Source organism: Astyanax mexicanus, chromosome 14 (assembly GCF_023375975.1).
Source record: "Astyanax mexicanus isolate ESR-SI-001 chromosome 14, AstMex3_surface, whole genome shotgun sequence".
NCBI classification, from domain to species: Eukaryota; Metazoa; Chordata; class Actinopteri; order Characiformes; family Acestrorhamphidae; genus Astyanax; species Astyanax mexicanus.
The window spans coordinates 44,566,165-44,587,592 of record NC_064421.1 but is presented as its reverse complement, the minus strand read 5'-3'; the positions used below and the strand labels follow the sequence as shown (position 1 = coordinate 44,587,592).

The 21,428-nt window shown below is 39.5% G+C and overlaps 1 protein-coding gene across 1 annotated transcript in view; it reads right to left on the bottom strand.

The window, feature by feature from the left end:
* sorcs3b (sortilin related VPS10 domain containing receptor 3b) overlaps nt 1-21,428 on the bottom strand; it is a 106,752-nt gene that overhangs the window by 40,353 nt on the left and 44,971 nt on the right. Inside the window, exons 2-10 of the mRNA XM_049464128.1 lie at nt 20,934-21,001; nt 12,847-12,946; nt 12,587-12,745; nt 11,568-11,641; nt 7,995-8,059; nt 4,788-4,906; nt 4,069-4,158; nt 1,270-1,449; nt 877-1,023 (exon numbers count right to left, since the gene is read on the bottom strand). Of these exons, the coding sequence (XP_049320085.1) occupies nt 877-1,023; nt 1,270-1,449; nt 4,069-4,158; nt 4,788-4,906; nt 7,995-8,059; nt 11,568-11,641; nt 12,587-12,745; nt 12,847-12,946; nt 20,934-21,001 (1,002 nt within the window). The remainder of the gene's footprint in view (nt 1-876; nt 1,024-1,269; nt 1,450-4,068; nt 4,159-4,787; nt 4,907-7,994; nt 8,060-11,567; nt 11,642-12,586; nt 12,746-12,846; nt 12,947-20,933; nt 21,002-21,428) is intronic.

The window sequence follows — 21,428 nt, the reverse complement described above, 5'->3', positions numbered from 1 at the left end:
TGCAGGATGACTGTATATGTGTTATATAAACCATATCAAGTCAAAGTTATAATGTAATGTGGAACTGTGTTTATTAATGACTTGTTTTCAACAAAAATATAACGTAAAGAAGTATAATTTTATAAATATCCAGCTATGAGTCACATTGATTCTGCCAAAAATGGGCTTGAGAAAATCTAATATGAATGCGAGTCTGAATACGATTTTGAGGCTAAAAATTTAGTCTTAACCCTTTCAGACCTGAATTATCTCCAGTGCCTGTAATGCATATTCTACTATAAAATCTATATAGCAAATAAATGCAATTAACTCAAAAAAGCCTGTGTTTAATATTTTATTTATTTTATAATCCTTAAACAGTAAAAAGTATGATTAAAAAAGTGTTCTAAACCACAATAAATTTGTAAACAATTGCTGTTAGTACTAGTACTACTGATTTTCCAATGCAGTGGGCGGGGCCAAGTTACTGTTGGATTTATTAACTCGTTCATTGGCTTGTTCATGGTCTATTCTGATGGACATCAGCTTTAAATAGTGCTTTATGCTACAAAACATTTAAAAATAAAGAAAAAAAATAATGTCCATTGTAATGGATGCAGGGTCTGAAAGGGTTAACTCAACATACACTACAAAATAAGAGTCTGCAGACTTGAGACATCTAATATAGGGGTGGAATTTGAGTAATTTGAGTTTTGGTTGCACAGTATAGAGTATTGTATTGTATGGGTAAGAAAATGTGTGTAGTAGTGGGTGTGGTTTAAATCTCTGCTGGCTGTAATTTATTTAATTTAATTAATTAAATTATTGTAAACTGTCAATTTAAATGTGGGTGTGGTCAAATGCAGGAGTGGGCGTGGTCTGTGTGCTGGTTCTGACCAGACTGCAGCTGATGTCCTGTCCGGAGGCGTCCTTGGCCGGCGCTGGCAGTAAGCTCCACGTCTGTCCTTTATTGTAGGAGATGTACGTTTTCATCCGATTGTCCTCCTTCTTATTGGCTATCAGCATGCCAGCCACTCCAGCCACCTGCAGAGTTAGCTAGCATTAGCTCATTTCATGGATAAAATAGTGGAGTTTAACAGGATACAAACCCAATAAACACAGTTGAAAAAGTACGAAAAAGTATGTATGTTATTAGTTTAAACAGACTGTGTTTGTCTATTGTTGGGACGTAAATGAAGATCAGAACACATTTAATGACCAATTTATGCAGAAATCCAAGTAATCCCAAAGTTTTTTTGCAATATATGTATGTTAGATGGTGATACACACCTTGTAAACGTCTACGATGAGGTTTCCCGCGGCTCCTCGGCTCGTCCGCAGGTTGGGCAGAGAGCGGGTAAAGTAAACCCCAGGTGAGTCGGAGATGTACAGGCTGTATGTGTCATTCTCATTCCACTCCTGCACTGCTGCCAACACCTGTCCATCATCTGTGCTGATGATATGCATATCCTACAAACACACACAAACACACACACACAAATACTGGCTGTAAAACTCAAGGCAAGCCATTCAATATTACACATTCATGAACGTTTAGTGGAGAGCATTCATAAAACAAAACTCAAGCATTAGTATTAGCATTAGCATCAGATCCTTTATTGCGAGATGGAGCTGCTTTGGATTGAAATTTTTGTTCTAGCTAAAATCCCACAGGTGCTACACGTACCGGCCACTTTATTAGGTACACTAGGTTCACTTGCTAGTACCGGGTTGGACCCCTGGTTCTATCAGTTTGAACCAGTCTGATCATTCTACTCTGAACTCTGGCATCAACAAGGCATTTGCTCCCACAGAACTGTATCCGCTCACTGGATATGTTCTCCGATTTTTTTTCCGGATCGTTCTCTGTAAACCCTAAAGATGGTTGTGCGTGAAAATCACAGTAAGTAAGCAGTTTCTGAAACACTCAGATCAGCCCGTCTGGCACCAACAGCCAACCATGCCACTTTCAAAATCACTTAAATCACCTTTCTTCCCCATTCTGATGCTCTGATGGTTTGAACTGCAGCAGATTTTCTTGGTCATGTCTACATGGCTAAATCCATTGAGTTGCTGCCATGTGATTGGCTCATTGATTCGTCATTTGCGTAAATGAGCAGTTGGACAGGTGTACCTGATAAAGTGTCCGGCGAGTGTATATTGGATAGATTTAACTCATTAAATGAGATATGCAGAGTTTAGTGAAACATGATAACAGGTACGAACTTTTGTTGAATAGCCCACCTCTGTGCACTCCCCAAATTTCCAAATACAGCACTTTACAGCAGCTGATGTTCACAACAGTTTTGCAGTGGTTTGCAGTGGTTCAAGACATCACTTAAAAAGGACCTGCCTGACAAAGCGAAGTAGAACAAAAGATAGAACTCAAAAGCTAGACATCATGCCAATATATCCAAAGAAATTCAGCAACACATGGGAAAGAAAGTAATTGAGATCTATCAGTCTGAAAAAGGTTATAAAATCATTTCTAAAGTTTTGGGACTCCATGGCGAAACCATTTGTGCGCAGCGATGACTCATCCAAGAGGTCACAAAAGACCCCACAACTACATCCAAAGAACTGCAGGCCTCAATTGCTTCAGTTAAAGCCAGCATTCAGAACTCTACTATAAGAAAGATACTGTGCAAAAATAGCCTGCATGGCAGAGAGCGCTAAGACAAAAACACTTCTGAGCAAAAAGAACATTAAAGCTCGTCTCAATTTAGCCAGAAAACATCTTGATGATGCCCAAGACTTTTGGGAAAAAATACTTTTGGACTGATGAGACAAAAGTTTAACTTTTCGAAAGGTGTGTGTCTCGTTACATCTGGCGTAAAAGCGTAACACCGCATTTCAGAAAAGGAACATCATACCCACAGTAAAACATGGTGGTGGTAGTGTGATGTTCTGGCGGCTGTTTTGCTGCTTCAGGACCTGGAAGACTGGCTGTGACAAACTGAACAAGAAATTCCGCTGTCTACCAAAAAAATCCTGAAGGAGAATGTCTGAACACCTGTTTGTGCCCTTAAGCTGAAATGAACTTGGACACTGAGGAGGAAGCTTAGGAGAACACTGAGGAGGGTATTTAAGAAAACACTAAAGAGGACGCTTAGGAGGACACTAAGGAGAACACTGAGAAAGACACTGAGGAGAACACTGAGGAGGACACTGAGGAGGACACTGAGAAAGACACTAAGAAGAACACTGAGAAAGACACTGAGGAGAACACTGAGAAAGACACTAAGGAGAACACTGAGAAAGACACTAAGGAGAACACTGAGAAAGACACTAAGGAGAACACTGAGAAAGACACTAAGGAGAACACTGAGGAGGACACTGAGGAGGACACTGAGAAAGACACTAAGAAGAACACTGAGAAAGACACTGAGGAGAACACTGAGGAGGACACTGAGGAGGACACTGAGAAAGACACTAAGAAGAACACTGAGAAAGACACTGAGGAGAACACTGAGAAAGACACTAAGGAGAACACTGAGAAAGACACTAAGGAGAACACTGAGAAAGACACTAAGGAGAACACTGAGGAGAACACTGAGAAAGACACTAAGGAGAACACTGAGAAAGACACTGAGGAGAACACTGAGGAGAACACTGAGGAGAACACTGAGGAGGACACTGAGGAGGACACTTAGGAGAACACTAAGGAGAACACTGAGGAGGACACTTAGGAGAACACTGAGGAGAACACTGAGAAATACACTGGGGAGAACACTGAGGAGAACACTGAGGAGGACACTTAGGAGAACACTGAATAAAACCCTTAGAAGAACACTGAATAAAACACTTAGAAGAACACTAAGAAGAACACTTAATAGGACACTGAAGACAAGACGGAAGAGGACACGAAGCAGAACACTGAGGAGAACACTAACAAGGACATTGGTGGTAACAATAAAGAAGACACAGAAGAGGACACAGAGGAGTCCACTGGCCAGGATGACGCTATGCAGGACACTGGTCAGGCACATGCGGAAGACAGTGATGAAGACACTGAGCAGGACAATGAGGAGGACACTGAAGAGGACACTGAAGAGGACACTGAGAGCGGGACAGTGTGAGGGGTCTTACCTTGGGCAGGCAGTATTTGGGCAGCTGGATGTGTTTGAAAGGGCCTCGCTGAAACGACACAAAGTAAGTGGTCCTGCCCGCGGTGGTCAGCTGAACACACACACACACACACACACACACACACACACACACACACACACACACACACACACACACAAACACACACACACACACACAAAGAGATAAAAAGAGATAGAAAGATATAAAGATAGAGAGAAACTGACCAATGAGAATTGAGAAAAGATCAAATTCAAACACATTGTTTTCTCATCAGACTAAATCATTTCACACTACCTCAGAAATAATCTCTCTCTATCTCTTACACACACACACACACACACACACACACAGGGAGTGCTTATCCTCTAATCAGCTAAGTGTTGCTGATAGAGTGTGTGTGTGTGTGTGTGTGCGCGCGTGTGAGTGTGTACGGTTGTGATCGATGGTGTGTGAATGCAGTGTGTTTTTCTCAACTGTGGCGTAAAGCTGTAGCAGTCTTTTCCTGAGGGAGTATCATGCACACACACACACACACACGCACACACACACACGCACACACACACACACTTTCATTCTGCTGCTCAGATCAATACACTCATTATTCTTCGTCAACTTAAATCCAGCAGCTTCAGAAAGTCAAAACAAAGTCACTGATAATGATACACACACACACACACAATCACATAAACACACACACACACTCACACACACACACACACCTGTAGGAAGATGTAGTCATCCTGAACGACCAGAGAGTTGGTGTCGATTCTGCTGCTGAATGGATACTGTCTGTTTCCCTCAGAGCACCTCTGAGCTCGACACGTTACATACTGCATCACTGTAACACACACACACACACACACACACACACACTGATTTTAATCAGAATAACACACCAACCGTGTAGTGAGGGTGAAAAAAATAATGGAAACAAAGGACCACAAAAGACCTTGAACCACTCTCACTCTTTCCCCATAGCCTGAGTGTGTTTATATATAAAATATATATATATATATATATTTATATATTTATATATATAAAAATTAGGGGACCACTTAAATATGATGAGTTTCTTTGATTTTACCAAATTAAAAACCTCTGGAATATAATCAAGAGGAAGATGGATGATCACAAGCCAACAAACCACCAAACTGAACTGCTTGAATTTTGCACCAGGAGTAAAGCAGCATAAAGTTATCCAAAAGCAGTGTGTAAGACTGGTGGAGGAGAACGTGATGCCAAGATGCATGAACAAAACTGTGATTAAAAACCAGGGTTATTCCACCAAATATTGATTTCTGAACTCTTAAACGTTATGAATATGAATTTGTTGGGTTTTCTTTGCATTATTTGAGGTCTGAAAGCTCTGCATCTTTTTTTTATTTTAGCAATTTCTTATTTTCTGCAAATAAATGCTCTGAATGACAATGTTTGTATTTGGAATTTGGGAGAAATGTTGTCTGTAGTTTATAGAATAAAACAACAATGTTAAGTTTACTCTAACATATACCTATAAATAGCAAAATCAGAGAAACTGATGATTTCCAGAGCTGTATATATATATATATATATATATATATATATATATATATATATATATATATATATATATATATATATCACAATACTTTTATCTACAATGTAACTGAATGCTACTGTTGTTGTATTTCATCATTTAAAATGGGCAGAAATCCCATTTGATTTTTTTTCTGTGTTTTTATATCAATGTGGGAATATTTTATAAAACAGACACACACACACACACACACACACACACACACACACACACACACACACACACTCCATGGCAACCCAAATCAATCAATACACTCCATTATCAGTCTGTTTCTCCGCACATCTATCCATCCATCCATCAGCCTGACAGAAAGACAGATGGAGAGGAAAAACAGATAGACAGGTGTGTGTGTTGCTGGGGGCGGGGCGGTTGTTGGGGGGGGTATGGGTATGGACCCAGCAGTCACACACACACACACTCAGAGGTGATAGGTAAAGGTGAGGTGCAGGTCAGTGGATCTCAGGTGTAATAAAGTGCAGTCTGATTAAATGACTCTTTAGGGAGAATCGTTAACAATCATCATTATTCAGTTAAATTAATGGCTCTGTGTTGGGAGGGTGAGGCAGGATTGAAGGGGTTGAGGGGGTGTTTGAAGGGGGTGGGGTGAAGTGTCAGTTGTGCCGACAGTAAACACGGAGAAGAGGCATTTCTATTCAGTGTTTTCTGCTGCTCTTCAATGAAACGACCAATCAGAGAACCTGCAAACATTTTTTGCAGAGTTTTCAGAACCAACTGGAGGACATGGTTGAACAAGTGCCACAAAAGTGCCCTCTAGAATGGCAAAAAAGTGACAAAGGCTACGTTCACATTACAAACCATATTTTTCAAATCGGATTTTTTGTAAAAGCAAAAAGACGCATGAATTCTGATTTGACCGTTCACATTTATGTTGCATGTCCATGGATCAGCTACTGTATGTATCTGGTTTAGGACCACATATAAAAGTGACTCAAATCTGATTTGAAAAAAAAATTTGATTTGGCACATTCACACAGCCATGAAAAAATCAGATCTGAGCCACAGTATACAAAAAAAAAAATCAGATTTGAGTCACTTTAGCCTGGTAATGTGAACGCTGCCAAAGTGCTCTATTGGTTGCACTTCTCATGGGAAAAAAAGTAAGCAAGTAAGGAAGTGCCTTCAATGCCAACCCTATTCTTGTCACCTTACAACCACAAATTACATCTATGTTATTGAAATATTGGAATTAAAAGTGATTCGCTTTTCACATTTTTTTTTCAAATAAAAATCTGAAAAGTGTGCCATGCAAAAGTATACAGCCTCCTTTACTCTTAAACCCCTAAATAAAATCCAGTGCAATCAATTGCCTTCAGAAGCAACTTAATTAGTTAATAGAGTCCAGCTGTAATTTAATCTCAGTATAAATACAGCTGTTCAGATGAGACTAAAGTTGAATGTTTTGCTCTAAATGCAAAGCACAACGTGTCACCCTCAACACAACATCCCCACTGGTGGCAGCATCATGCCGTGGGGATGCTTTTCTTCAGCAGGGAGAGGGAAGCTGGTCAGAGTTGATGGGAAGATTCATGGAGATGGATAAATATATTCCAAGTAATTCCTGAAGAAAACCTGTTGGATTCTTTAAAAGACTTGAGACAGTGCAGGAGCTTCACCATCCAGCAAGACAATGACCCTAAACATACAGCCAGAGCTACAGTGGAATGATTTAGATCAGAGAATATTGATGTGTTAGAATGGACCAGTCAATGTCCTAAAAGACCTAAATCCCATTGAGCTTCTATAGTAAAACATAAAAATGGCTGTTTACAGACGCTCTCCATCCATTCTGGCTGAACTTGAGCTCGTGATGCACAAAGCTGGTAGAGACCAACCCCAAAAGACTTGCAGCTGTAACACTTTTCATAATTTTCAGATTTTTATATTTGATTAACTATGTATAGTTTTTAATCCACTTCACAATAATGTGCTACTTTTTGTTGTTTTGTCTCTTAAAATCTCAATAAAATACATTTAAATTTGACAAAATGTGGAAAATTTAAGGGGGGTCACGGGGTACGAATACTTTTGCAAGCCACTGTATTTTTAATCAATTATACATCAATCAATTTTTGTTTCTGCCTGCGTGTGCATGCATATGTATGTGTGTGTGTGTGTGTGTGTGTTGTGTTTGGGTTTCTGTTGTAATAAAAAGTTTAATGATGTATTAATCAACTCACTCTGTACAATCAGCATCTCTGAACCCAAGAAATCTATCAATACACTTACTGAGAGAGCGAGAGAGAAAGAGAGAGAGAGAGAGAGAGTGAGAGAGAGAAAGAGAAAAGAGAGAGTGAAACAGAGAGAGAGAAAAAGGGCGAGAGAGACTAACATCCAGAGGGTGTTTGAGCCTCGATGTGGACCAGGTCTGCCTCCTTATCCATCCCACTCAGAGCCCTGAGTGAGAGAGAGAGAGAGAGAGAGAGAGAGAGAGAGAGAGAGAGCAATCAGCAGGGCTGGAGTGAGGGGGGCGAGTGAGGGAGTGGATGGATGAGTGCAGTAATGGTGCTGGAGTGATGGAGTGATGTGGTGATGGAGGGAGAGTGGAGGGACAGAATCATTCCACATTATAACACACAGACACACACACCACACACAGCACATACGTATATGTATATAAATGTGTGTGTGTGTGTGTGTGTGTGATCTGACTGAAGAGAAGAACAGCGCTGACTGTCATTCAGGGCACCCAGCACAGGATTACTGACAGTCCAGAGGGTTAATGATGGTCAGCGAGGGTTACTAACAGTCAGCGGGGTTGCTGATGTTCCACAAGGTTACTGAGGGTCTTCAGGATTAATGACAGTCTGCAGGATAACTGATGGTTACAGAGTTACTGACAGTCTGCAGAGTTAATAACAATCTGCAGACTATTGGTTGCCATCTGCAAGATTACTGACAGTCTGTAGAGTTACTGACAGTTCACAGGGTTAATGAGAGTTCATACAGAAAATAACAATCTGGAGCCTAAACAAAATAGGCTTATTGATAGTCTACATGGTTCCTGACAGTCTTCAGGGTAATTGCAGGGTTACTGTGTTATTCCCTTTCTTTGCTTAGCAGGTCCAGGAATTAACTTTGCCAGATGAAGCTGCAGCTCAATTATCTGATAATCAGAATCAGTACTGAGTCAGGAGTTATAAGACTAAGGAGTGTTCAAAATCATGGATAATCAGAATCAGAAGTGATCAGTGGACAGAATCAGAAGTGATTAGAATACTGAGTGACTTGAATCCAAAGTGACCAAAATCAGGAGTAATAAGAATCAGATGTGATCAGAATTAGGAATGATTTGAATCAGATGTGATCAGAATCAGGAGTGATCAGAATCAAAATGGTCAGAATCAGGAGTGATCAGAATCTGAATTGGTCAGAATCAGGAGTGATCAGAATTAGGAGTGATCAAAATCAAGAGTGATCAAAATCAAGAGCGATCAGAATTAAAAATGATGACAATCAGATGTGATCAGAATCAGGTGTGATAAGAATCATGAGTGATCAGAATCAGGAGTGATCAAAATTAGAGGTGATCAGAATGAGGACTGATCAGAATCAGAAGTGATCAGAATCAGGAGTGATCAGAATCAGGAGTGATCAGAATCAGGAGTGATCAGAATCAGAAGTGATCAGAATCAGGAGTGATCAGAATCAGGAGTGATCAGAATCAGAAGTGATCAGGATAAAGAGTGATCAGAATCAGAAGTGATCAGGATAAAGAGTGATCAGAATCAGAAGTGATCAGAATCAGAAGTGATCAGAATCAGGAGTGATCAGAATCAGGAGTGATCAGAATCAGAAGTGATCAGGATAAAGAGTGATCAGAATCAGAAGTGATCAGAATCAGAAGTGATCAGAATCAGGAGTGATCAGAATCAGAATTGATCAGTGGACAGAATCAGAAGTGATTAGAATACTGAGTGACTTGAATCCAAAGTGACCAAAATCAGGAGTAATAAGAATCAGATGTGATCAGAATTAGGAATGATTTGAATCAGATGTGATCAGAATCAGGAGTGATCAGAATCAAAATGGTCAGAATCAGGAGTGATCAGAATCTGAATTGGTCAGAATCAGGAGTGATCAGAATTAGGAGTGATCAAAATCAAGAGTGATCAAAATCAAGAGCGATCAGAATTAAAAATGATGACAATCAGATGTGATCAGAATCAGGTGTGATAAGAATCATGAGTGATCAGAATCAGGAGTGATCAAAATTAGAGGTGATCAGAATGAGGACTGATCAGAATCAGAAGTGATCAGAATCAGGAGTGATCAGAATCAGGAGTGATCAGAATCAGGAGTGATCAGAATCAGAAGTGATCAGAATCAGGAGTGATCAGAATCAGGAGTGATCAGAATCAGAAGTGATCAGGATAAAGAGTGATCAGAATCAGAAGTGATCAGGATAAAGAGTGATCAGAATCAGAAGTGATCAGAATCAGAAGTGATCAGAATCAGGAGTGATCAGAATCAGGAGTGATCAGAATCAGAAGTGATCAGGATAAAGAGTGATCAGAATCAGAAGTGATCAGAATCAGAAGTGATCAGAATCAGGAGTGATCAGAATCAGGAGTGATCAGAATAAAGAGTGATCAGAATCAGAAGTGATCAGGATAAAGAGTGATCAGAATCAGAAGTGATCAGAATCAGAAGTGATCAGAATCAGGAGTGATCAGAATAATAAATGATCAGAATAAAGAGTGATCAGAATCAGAAGTGATCAGAATAAGAAGTGATCAGAATCAGCAGTGATCAGAATAAGAAGTGATCAGAATCAGCAGTGATCAGAATAAGAAGTGATCAGAATCAGAAGTGATCAGAATCAGGAGTGATCAGAATCAGGAGTGATCAGAATCAGGAGTGATCAGAATAAAGAGTGATCAGAATCAGAAGTGATCAGGATAAAGAGTGATCAGAATCAGAAGTGATCAGAATCAGGAGTGATCAGAATAATAAATGATCAGAATAAAGAGTGATCAGAATCAGAAGTGATCAGAATAAGAAGTGATCAGAATCAGCAGTGATCAGAATAAGAAGTGATCAGAATAAAGAGTGATCAGAATCAGAAGTGATCAGGATAAAGAGTGATCAGAATCAGAAGTGATCAGAATCAGGAGTGATCAGAATAAGAAGTGATCAGAATAAGAAGTGATCAGAATCAGAAGTGATCAGAATAAGAAGTGATCAGAATAAAGAGTGATCAGAATCAGAAGTGATCAGAATAAAGAGTGATCAGAATCAGAAGTGATCAGAATAAGAAGTGATCAGAATAAAGAGTGATCAGAATCAGAAGTGATCAGAATAAAGAGTGATCAGAATCAGAAGTGATCAGAATAAGAAGTGATCAGAATCAGGAGTGATAAGAAAAAGGAATGACCTGAATCCGGAGGGATCTGATCTGATCTATTTATAAAAAGTGCCTGAATGAGGTGCTAAAGGCCGTATTATATTTTATTTTAAATGATTGAATGGAATCTGATCTAAATGGAATTTTATTGAATCAAATATTGAGAACTGAACTGAATGAAACAGATCCGAATCAGACTAAATAGAAATTAAATGAATAGAATTGTGATGTTTTTACTGACTGTGAAGAAGATAACTCAACACATGCGCACACACACACACACACACACACACAGACACAGACAGCAGACAGAGAAATGGGTGTATAGATGAGAATGTGGTTTAATATCAGATTAATTCTTGGTGTGAGATACATTTTCACGACTGTGTGTGTGTGTGTGTCTGTGTGTGTGTGTAACAAGGTGTGTGAGAGTGTGTGTCTTCAAAGATCAAAGATTAATTTTCAGTGTGAGATTGCTGTGTAGGTGTGTGATATTAGATTGATGTTCGTGGGGGCTGTGTGTGTGTGTGTGTGTGTGTGTGTGTGTGTGTGTATTACCAATAGAATCTACCGGGGGTAACTCTCTCATGCACCAGAATCCACTTTCTCCCAAAGTCAATGGAGCTGTACAGCTACAGAGACACAAAACACGCACACACACACATGCACACACACACACACACACACACACACACATATTTAGTTATAATATTTGTATTAATATTTGATAATGAAAAAAATAGGAACTCTGTGATGATATTTAAACTGGTTTCTCAGGTGTGAGGCTGATGATTAAGTATGAACAGATCAGAATCAGGAAGTGGGCGGTGGTCTAAAGGGGCATTGTCAAAAACATTACCGCCCTCCCTGTGCTGGAGTATCCTAGCTCTGATTTAGCAGGTGTGGCTTAAAGCTGATTTTCGTAAGTTTACGGATTTGGGGGATTTAGAGCCCTCTCTGGTGAGAATGGAAAATTGCACCTAGCATGCAGAAGAATCATTTTAAACTGGGCGGGTGTGATGCGGTCTCCTTTCAAGGCGGATGAATCCGATTCCAGGTTATGTTTAGTCAGAAACTTTACTTCAACTACACACTTTGGTTTTACTCTGAGTGAACGAGCTACTGAGCTCTGAGTTTCCTCTTCTGAAGTCCCCGTTGCTCCACCAGCAGCTCGCGTTCAGTAAAATGGAGCCAGATCTTTTGTTAAAGGCTGTACGTGTGACGTAACTGCAAAAAACGTGTGACGTGGCCAGAAGAACTACTGAGAAAAGTGACCCAACGCCCCCAGTTTTTAGAATTAATATATTAGGCTTAGCTCCAGCATATTGGTACCATTAAACACTGTATTTGTATCTCTTTTTCACTCAGAAATGCTTCTGCTTTCAGGTTAGAAACTAAATAATTGGACTGCCACTTTAATTATCATGCTTAGTACTGTATTTCAGCTACACAGAAGCAAAAATGTGTCTGCAGAACCCCTTATCTTCCAGAATGTTCTAAAGAAGTAAAGAACACGAATGAGGAGGACCAACTACTGTAACAATTTCAAAAATATGTGTGTGTATGTGTGTGTGTACCTTCTGGTCGTCGCTGTAGGCCAGGATCCAGTTCTCCTGCGTCGGGTGGAATAAGAAGCTCATAATATAAAAGTTAATACTGTACTTCTGAAACGAGGCTCCTTCATCTGAACTGATCAATATACTGCTCTCTACATCTGGATCAGACAGGATCAATACCTGAGACAGACAGTAAAAGGAGGGGAGGGGGGAGATTGATTAAAATCACATCATTCCAGTACACTGGATTGCTTTCATGTTTTTTAGTAGGCCACACCCACCTTCCTCTTATTGGTCGGACACACGTACATATAGCTCAGCATGGTTCTAGTGATGACCCTATCAGTTAACTTCACGTACGTTGCACCGAAGTCCACTGACCTGCAATCACACACATACACACACACACACACACATGTGAAAACTACGACTGGGTTCAGTGAGGTATCAGGTTGGAGTTATGAAGCCATACATGTATGGTTTAGCATTGTCTGGCTAAAATATGAAAATGTAAATGTGTAAATATGTAAAATATATTGCTACATATATTGCAACAATATTGCAAATATCGGATGAAAATCACCTGAATGCATGACTCTTGAAAAAAAAACATAGATGGGAGGAGATCAGGAAGAGGGAATCAACCATAACATTATTGACATTAATAATCATCGCCCTGATGCTCTCCAAAGTCCCATACAACTCAAACAGCAGCAACTCAATTAAAATCACATGAAAAAAAGTGTGTGGGTGAAAATCATTCTTAACCTTCTAGGGTTAATAAATGAAAATCAGAAAAAAACTAAAAACATCTCCAAACAGTCGAAAAGACCATAACAAATTTTATGATGAAACTGGGGCACACACGAGGGAAGGAAGACCAAGAGTTACCTCTGTTATACCTTATAACAGGGGTCGGCAATTAAGTTTGGCCGCGGGCCAGATTTTTTCCAAGCCATTACATGGCGGGCCACAAGCACTTGGGGGGGGTTTGGGGGGGGATTGGCGGGCGCGGTGGCAGGAGCGGTGGCGGGAGGGCGCTCTTAAAATGACAAGCAGACATTCAAGTGGGCTGATGTGGGTGAAATCTGTGGACTGACCATTGGGGGCGCTATTAATGATATACCTGTTTGTTAAATAAAAAAAAACAAACGAATAAAAAAAAAAAATAACAGAATAAAGAAGCTAGCAGTTATCTAACAGCCCGTGGCTCTATCAAAAAATCTTTAATACATTTTTCTGTTTTGGAAAATTAAGTTTCTAAATAAAGAGCATTTTTTAGACGGACAGTCCGATTTTTTTTTTCATTATAGTTCAACCTCACGGGCCAGATGTTTCTTGCTTGCGGGCCGCCTATTGCCGACCTATGCCTTATAACATTTAGCAGAGTTACCAGCCATTTTTTATTAACACTTATTACATGCTTCCTCATGTGTTCTTTCATAGTCTGGATGACTTCAGTATTCATTTACAATGTAGGGAAAATGAATGAACTTTTGATTGGTACTGCAGGTTGGCTTCTTATTTGTATGATTCATGAGTCAATGCAGTGATTTCCAGCGCAGAATCAGGATTGAGGGTCCGAAGATCACATTATGTACTCTAGATGATAGGGTCTTCACAATTTTCCACAATTTTTAGTTGTATTCTTAAAGATTAGTGAACTTCTGCCCATCATTTGATACACAGTCAAGTGATGGATTCAATTGTTTTTGGAATTGGGATTGTTCTATTTGAGAAGACTTTTGAAATATATATTTCCGTAACTCTTCTCAGCTGCTCAGTGTTGATAGTGGACGGTGGTGTTGCTGCTCAGGTGAGTTTTCGGGTGAATGAACTCAGAAAGAGCTCAGATAAAACTCAAAGCCCTAAACACACTCCTCCTCCTCCTCCTCCTATCACACTCAGCCCCTCTGTATCTGTCCAATTACACAGCAACTTAATTACTGCACTAACTCCTGCTGACACCCAGCTCTAGATAACCGGAATCAGAGAGAGGGAAAGAAAGAAAGAAAGAAAGAAAGAAAGAAAGAAAGAAAGAAAAAAAACGATAGAGAGAGACGTATACAGACTATATACACAGACTACATGTTATTTAGCTATTTAATGTTACACATATTGCTGATTACAGATGTGTAAATGCGCACACAGACAGCTTGTCTATTCCCTGTAGAGAAATACTGCCAATAGAATAGGACCATCTGGAACAGATAAACAAACGCGAACCCACTGGCACCATGCTTAATGCCAGGTGTGAGTAAAAATGGTGTAATGACCCGCAGCAATAATCTGTGGAGCAGTGGAACTCCAGCGTTCTCTGGAATAATGATGCTGCTCCATCCAGTACTTTTGGGACAATCTGGGGAGTGGGGATGAGTTGGGGTTGTTGGGGTTGTTGATTAGAGGTGGACGGGAGAGCTTTTTTAAACTCGCTCGTTTTGGCCCATTACCGTCCATTTCTGCCAAAAATCGCTTGTTTTAATCCCGCGCCAGCCTGCCCATAGACTTAATATGAATTGAGTTAATAAAATTTAGTGCTTGAAATTTACTTATGCATTTATTAAAACATCAATATAGCGCTGGATAGTGCTGTCCCATTTCTTACCACAATCCAAACACATGCTGTCCCAAAAAATGATACCGCAGAAATAGTTTTAAAATAAACTTTTATTTTGAAAGTGTGCCAAAATCTGCACCCCCGCCATAAAAAGCACCCCCTCACAGGAGCATGTTTCTAACTAAAGTTAGCTAAAGCAATTATCTCGCTTTTATCAAGAAGACAAAGCGGAGAGAGGGTGCTTTTCATTGTGGGGGTGCAGATTTAGGCACTACTACAGTGTTGAATCCAGCGCCCCCTCCTGGGAGAGGCTGCAAGTGACACGCAAGTTTCTTTTTCCTTATTTCTCATGAGTCAAAAGTATCTTGGGTATTTCCATTTGCTGAGTAAGGTTAAGGCCAAGAAGGAGTGGGTGCGCACTTCTGAGAGGGGGCCCTGTTTCTGGCGGGGGTGCAGAATTCGGCACAACACCGTCTTTACACGCGAGGTCAGGGTAACTATAGGGTGGGTTTTGTTTTATTTTAGCAAACGTGCCAACCCCCCCAATGTCAAACCCATGTTTACGCCTTTTGTTGCTTGCATTGGTTATTAAATTAAAAGCTGCTTCCTCTTTTCTTTGCAGTTTTCCTTCAGTGCCTGTGGTGTGTCTGGTATTCTTATGAAGTTCGTTAAAATTTAAAAAAAAATTAAGTTAACAATTACATTTCTTTAAATTATTCTGATTACACTGATTGCAACCAGATTAAGAAAAAAAAATGCATTATTACTATTTTTATTATGTTATTATTGTTATTATTAATCTTACTGATTGATTAATTTTCCTTCTGTTTGTTATGCATGGAAATCACTGGATGATTATTTACATTTTCTATACTATTTACAGGATATTAGTCCTAAAGTACAGACCCCTATTGTTGATCATCCAACATTCTGACCTCACTAATGATTACAAGCAAATCCTTGCAAAAATGCTCCAAATTCTGACAGTAGAGACAGTTACCCCAACAAAAGCAGAACCAGCTCTTTATTACAGAAGAGAAAATGAGCAGGTGTCCCGATACTTTTGTCCATCTAGTGTGTACTGTATAATAGGCCTAATGGTTTCAATGAGCAGAGTCAATCACTGGATTAGTTGCACGTGTGTGTGTGTGTGTGTGTGTGTGTGTGTGTGTGTGTGTTTGTGCAGGTGTGTGTGTTGCTAATGTTCTCCACATTGTGAAGTGCCTCTCGTTCTCACCAACCACACGCCAAGCACCTTCATTATCCATCTGTGCACACACACACACACGCACAAACGCACACACACACACACACACACACACACACACACACGCACATACGCGCGCACTCATTCACTAAAACTCTCTCTTTCTCTCTCCCCTTCAGCATCAGTTCCTTTTAACTTTTTTCATCAGCTCGGTTCAGATTAAATCTGTGCAGTGAGTGTGTGTGTGAGTGTGCAAGAGTGTGCGTGAGTGTGTGTTTTGAACAATGGAGCACCGGAACTCTTACTTTTATTACAGCTCTTTTATCTTGTGGCTGAAGCCACTGTCTCTGCGAGAGCGAGTAAAGCTGCCCGGTGGAAAGTCGGTTCGGTTGATCAGAAAATGGTGCAGGAAAGTGGAAAAGCTCTTTACTTCTGGATATGGAAGAGTTCACCTTTATTCTGCCCTTTATTCTAGGGTGACTATATTTTCATTTGGGTAAACCAGGACACCTGGCTAAATGACATCAACACCTAATTTGCATAATACATGTTTTTAAAGCTGTAAAGGATTAAGGTTGTGGGAGTGAAAAAAGTGAGTAAAAAACACCCTAAATATGTTAGAAATGATACAAATGACTTCTGTTGCCATCACTTTTTTACAATAACTCCATTATTACGTGAATTACATAAATGGGTTTTTTGCCGTGTTCTTAAATGTTATTATAAGAGCTGCAGTTTTTTTAGGGTTTTTTTTTTTTTTTTTTTACGTTTTCTTAAGTTTTCTTTATTTTTAAACCTATCGTAGACAAATTGTTCAATGGTTCAATAGATATTTAGCTTTTTACAAAGAGGCAGACACTGTGGACGAGGTGAGTGACAGGCTGTCCGGTGAATGAGGTGACTGACTGAGACTGTGTGGGGGGCGGGGCTTGTGCGCTTTTTTTCTCCGGAGAGGAAATGTATGTGGAACTTGGTTTGGCGCCCCCTCTAGGCTGCATACCCCCCCTTAAGAACAGGGCTGCTCTCACCGACGCGATTCAGGGATTATGTCACACGCAGCGCCGTGCACAGTGCCCTAGTGCCTGTAAATTGAACCTTCCAATGAAGGTAATTTAAAAACCAGGACATTTCCTCACTTTTTAAAAAAACCCGGGACGCCCGGGACAGGACGGGAAATACGGACGTTTGGTCACCCTACTTTATTCACCAGAACAGAGCCAGCACTGACCTCACACAGATACCTACAATCCTCACTAGCTAGTGAACATTACAGCCACTAGTATATAAATTTACAAAAAAGAAAAACTGTGATTCTCAAGCCTTTTGATAGCAGCTCCCAGACACCGTTAAATCATATCCAATCTCCCAGTGATAAGATTACAGGTGCCATTCTTTAAGTGGAATAGCTATAGCGGGTTGCAAAAGCTAAACACTCTAAATTTTCTCACTCATTAGGACTCCCCCTATCACTAGCGACGCCCCAACACACCAGGAGGGTGAAGACTAGCACATGCCTCCTCCGATACATGTGAAGCCAGACACCGCTTCTCTTTTCAAGCTGCTGCTGATGCTGTAGTATTGCCGAGTAGCATCACAGCGCGCTCAGAGGAAAGCGCAGCAGCGACTCGGTTCTGATACATCAGCTCACAGACGCCCTGTGCTGCAGACATCACCTAAGGAGTGATGTGGGGAGAGAGCGCCATCTACCCACCCGGAGGGAGCAGGGCCAATTGTGCTCCCTCTGAGCGCCGACAGCTTGATGGCAAAGCTGCATGAGCGGGGGTTCGAACCTGCAACCTCCTGCTCATAGTGGCAGCGCTTTAGACCACTCGGCTTTGGACCACTCGGCGCCTCATTTAAATGTGTTTTATTGAGGTGATAGAACAACACAAAGTAGCACATCATTGTGAAGCGGGACAAAAATGATACATGTTTTATCAAATTATAAACTAATAAAAAAAAAAAACTCTCCACATTAAAACTATAAGTCATGCACTCCAAAAATCTGGCCTTTATGGAAGTGTCGTCAGGGTCAAAGTCCAATACACTATCGCTGCCCCCGCTAGTGAATTGGGACATGGCCGGGAAAAAACACCCTTATAAGGAGATAGCGAGCCAAAGAACGGGCAGAAACTAAAGTCAAGGGAGGAATTTAAACAAAAGCTCACCAGAGAAGCATTTTATTTATTTATTTTTTAAGTTCAAACAACCTCACAGGCCAGATGTTTCATGCTTGAGGGCCACATCTAGCCCACGGGCCGCCTGTTGCCGACCCCCTGGTTTATGGGATGTGGTGTAGAGTTCCATTCACACCCAATATACTGCAACTACAAATACTAAGTAGGAGCTGTGGGTGGCTGTCCAGATTTCATGGCTCAACATCTCTCTAAACTTCTTTAGTCCACTTCTGGAATTAATGCTCAACTTGTGGAGTTTTTGCACTTTAGTGGAATGAATTAAACCACAGCAGTCATGTTTTCTACAGCCACTGGTCTCAATATTCTGTTTTTTGGGTGCGTCATCATTCCAAAGCTGTTCCCTAGTTTTTCTCTCTAACTAAAATAAACGATTGTTTGTCTGGAACTAAACCAATAAAAAGAACTGAAATGTATGGAACAGATTTTAAGCGTTTATAATTTATGTTTTTTTTTTTTTTACTTTATTCTGCAGTACCAGCGGGCGGTACAGGCGGGATGAGAGAGGCTCTGAGTGTTTCGGAGTTTCTGAGGGCGCCGGCTCTTTTTTCTCTCCTCTGATGGACGTGTGATGAAAAGCTTCACCTGGACACTCCTGCGATTTTAATGAACACTCTTCCATCTCACTCTTCAATGCCTGTCCTGATTTCTAATGAGCTTCAGCTGGAGCCCCCACCTGAACCCCTGAACCAGCTCGCCATACTCATTTCCCTCATTCCCATTTTTATACAAATTAAAAACATTCATTTTTAAATGAAAACCAGTTATAGACCCCAAAACCGGATCCGATTTCCCCTCTCAGAACCCGACACCCCCCTCTCCCAGCAGTGCCCTTCAGAACCTCCAGGCTGAACATTAGCATGAGCAGAAGAGCCATACTGCAGTCAGCAGAGTTCGATCATTAATGAATTAATGAATTTAAAAATTAGTGAAGGAGTAAAATAAAAAAATAATAAAAACTAGAGGCAGAGTAAATTAGTGTCGAAGTGAATTAGTTGGATAGGTAAAGAAGCAAAATAGTGAAAGTTTAATTAATTAATTATATAAGGAGTAAATTAGTGAAGAAATGAATTAGGGAATTAGTAAATTAGTTTGATTTAGTGAACTAATGTAAATTTGAAGGAGTGACTTATTGAATTAGTAAAGAAGCAAAATAGTAAAAGTTTAATTAATTAATTATATAATTAATATATATATATATATATATATATATATATATATATATATATATATATATATAATATAATATATAATTATATTAATTATATAAGCAGTAAATTAGTGAAGAAATGAATTAGGGAATTAGTAAATTAGTAAATGTGTGATTTAGTGAACTAGTGACTTATTGAATTAGTAAAGAAGCAAAATAGTGGAAGTTAAATTAATTAATTAATTAATTAAGCAGTGAATTAGTAAAGTAATTACTTAGTCAATTAGTGAAGGATTGACTTATATAAATAATACAGAAGTGAAATAGTGAAGGATTAATTAATGATTTACTAGTAAATTAGTGAAGAAATGAATTAGGGGATTAGTAAATTAGTAAATGTGTGATTTAGTGAACTAGTGAGAGAGTGAATTAGTAAAGGAGCGACTTATTGAATTAGTGAAGAAGTGAAATAGTGAAAGATTAATGAATTTCTTTACTTAAGCAGTAAGTTAGTGAAGGAATTACTTAATGAATTAGTAAAGAAGTAAATTTTAATTAATGCATTGCTTAAGCAGTGAATAAGTAAATCAATGAATCATTAAATTAGCAAATGTGTGATTTAATGAACTAATGACAGTGAATTGTTGAAGGAGTGATTTATTGAAGTAGTGAAGCAGTGAAAAATGAATTAATACATTTTTAAAGCAGTGAATTAGTGAAGGAGTGACTTATTAAATTAATAAAAATGTGAAATAGCGAAAGATGAATTAATAATTTACTTAAGCATTAAATTAGCAAACAAATTAGTTAGTTAATTAGTAGAGGAATTATTCAATAAATTAGCAAATTGGCAAATGTGAAATTTAGTAAACTAGTGATAGAGCGAATTAGTGAAGGAGTGAATAGTGAAAGACAAATTAATCAATTACTTAAGCAGTGAACTAGCTAAGGAGTGACTTATTGAATTAGTGAAGAAGTGAATAGTAAAGGACAAATCAATTAATTAGTAAAGAAGTGAAATATTAAAAGTGTTATTAACAAATTACTTAAGCAGTAAATTAGTAAAGGAAGGAATGACTTATGGAATGAGGAATTAGTAGAAGAATGAATAAGTGAATTAGCAAATTAGTAAATGTGTGATTTAGTGAACTAATGACAGAGTGAATTTTGAAAAAGTGACTTAGTGAATTAGTGAAGTAGTTAAAGATGAAATGATGAGCAGTGAATTAGTGAATAAGAGAAAGAATAAAGGATTTTACCTCCAGAGTGAGCTCTCTGTGACGGTGCCGAGGTTAAAGTCGAACAGTTTGGTCAGAATCAGGATCACCTGAAACAGAAACACACTGACATTAACAAATCACTGTCTGTTCAGACACACACACACACACACACACACACACTGGCCTGCAGCGCTGGCCGTAATGCAGTGGATAACTGATGGAATATGTGCAGCGCGGCGAGTGCAGATTGATGGAGGAAAATATCAGGAGTGAGTTTTATTATCTGGAGATGACGCTCAGCTCAGGCTGACAGAGGTAATGATGATCAACACACACACACACACACACACACACACACACACACATATACTCTCATACACACACAAGCACTCAAGCTGTCAAATGTCACACAGAAATACGACGGGGAAAACGCTTCGGGTACGCGTTCGTAAACAACAACAACTAACAAACATCTGTCCTGCTCAACGGCCCGACAGCCAATCAGCAGCCTTTATTTATTACCTTCCACAGAGA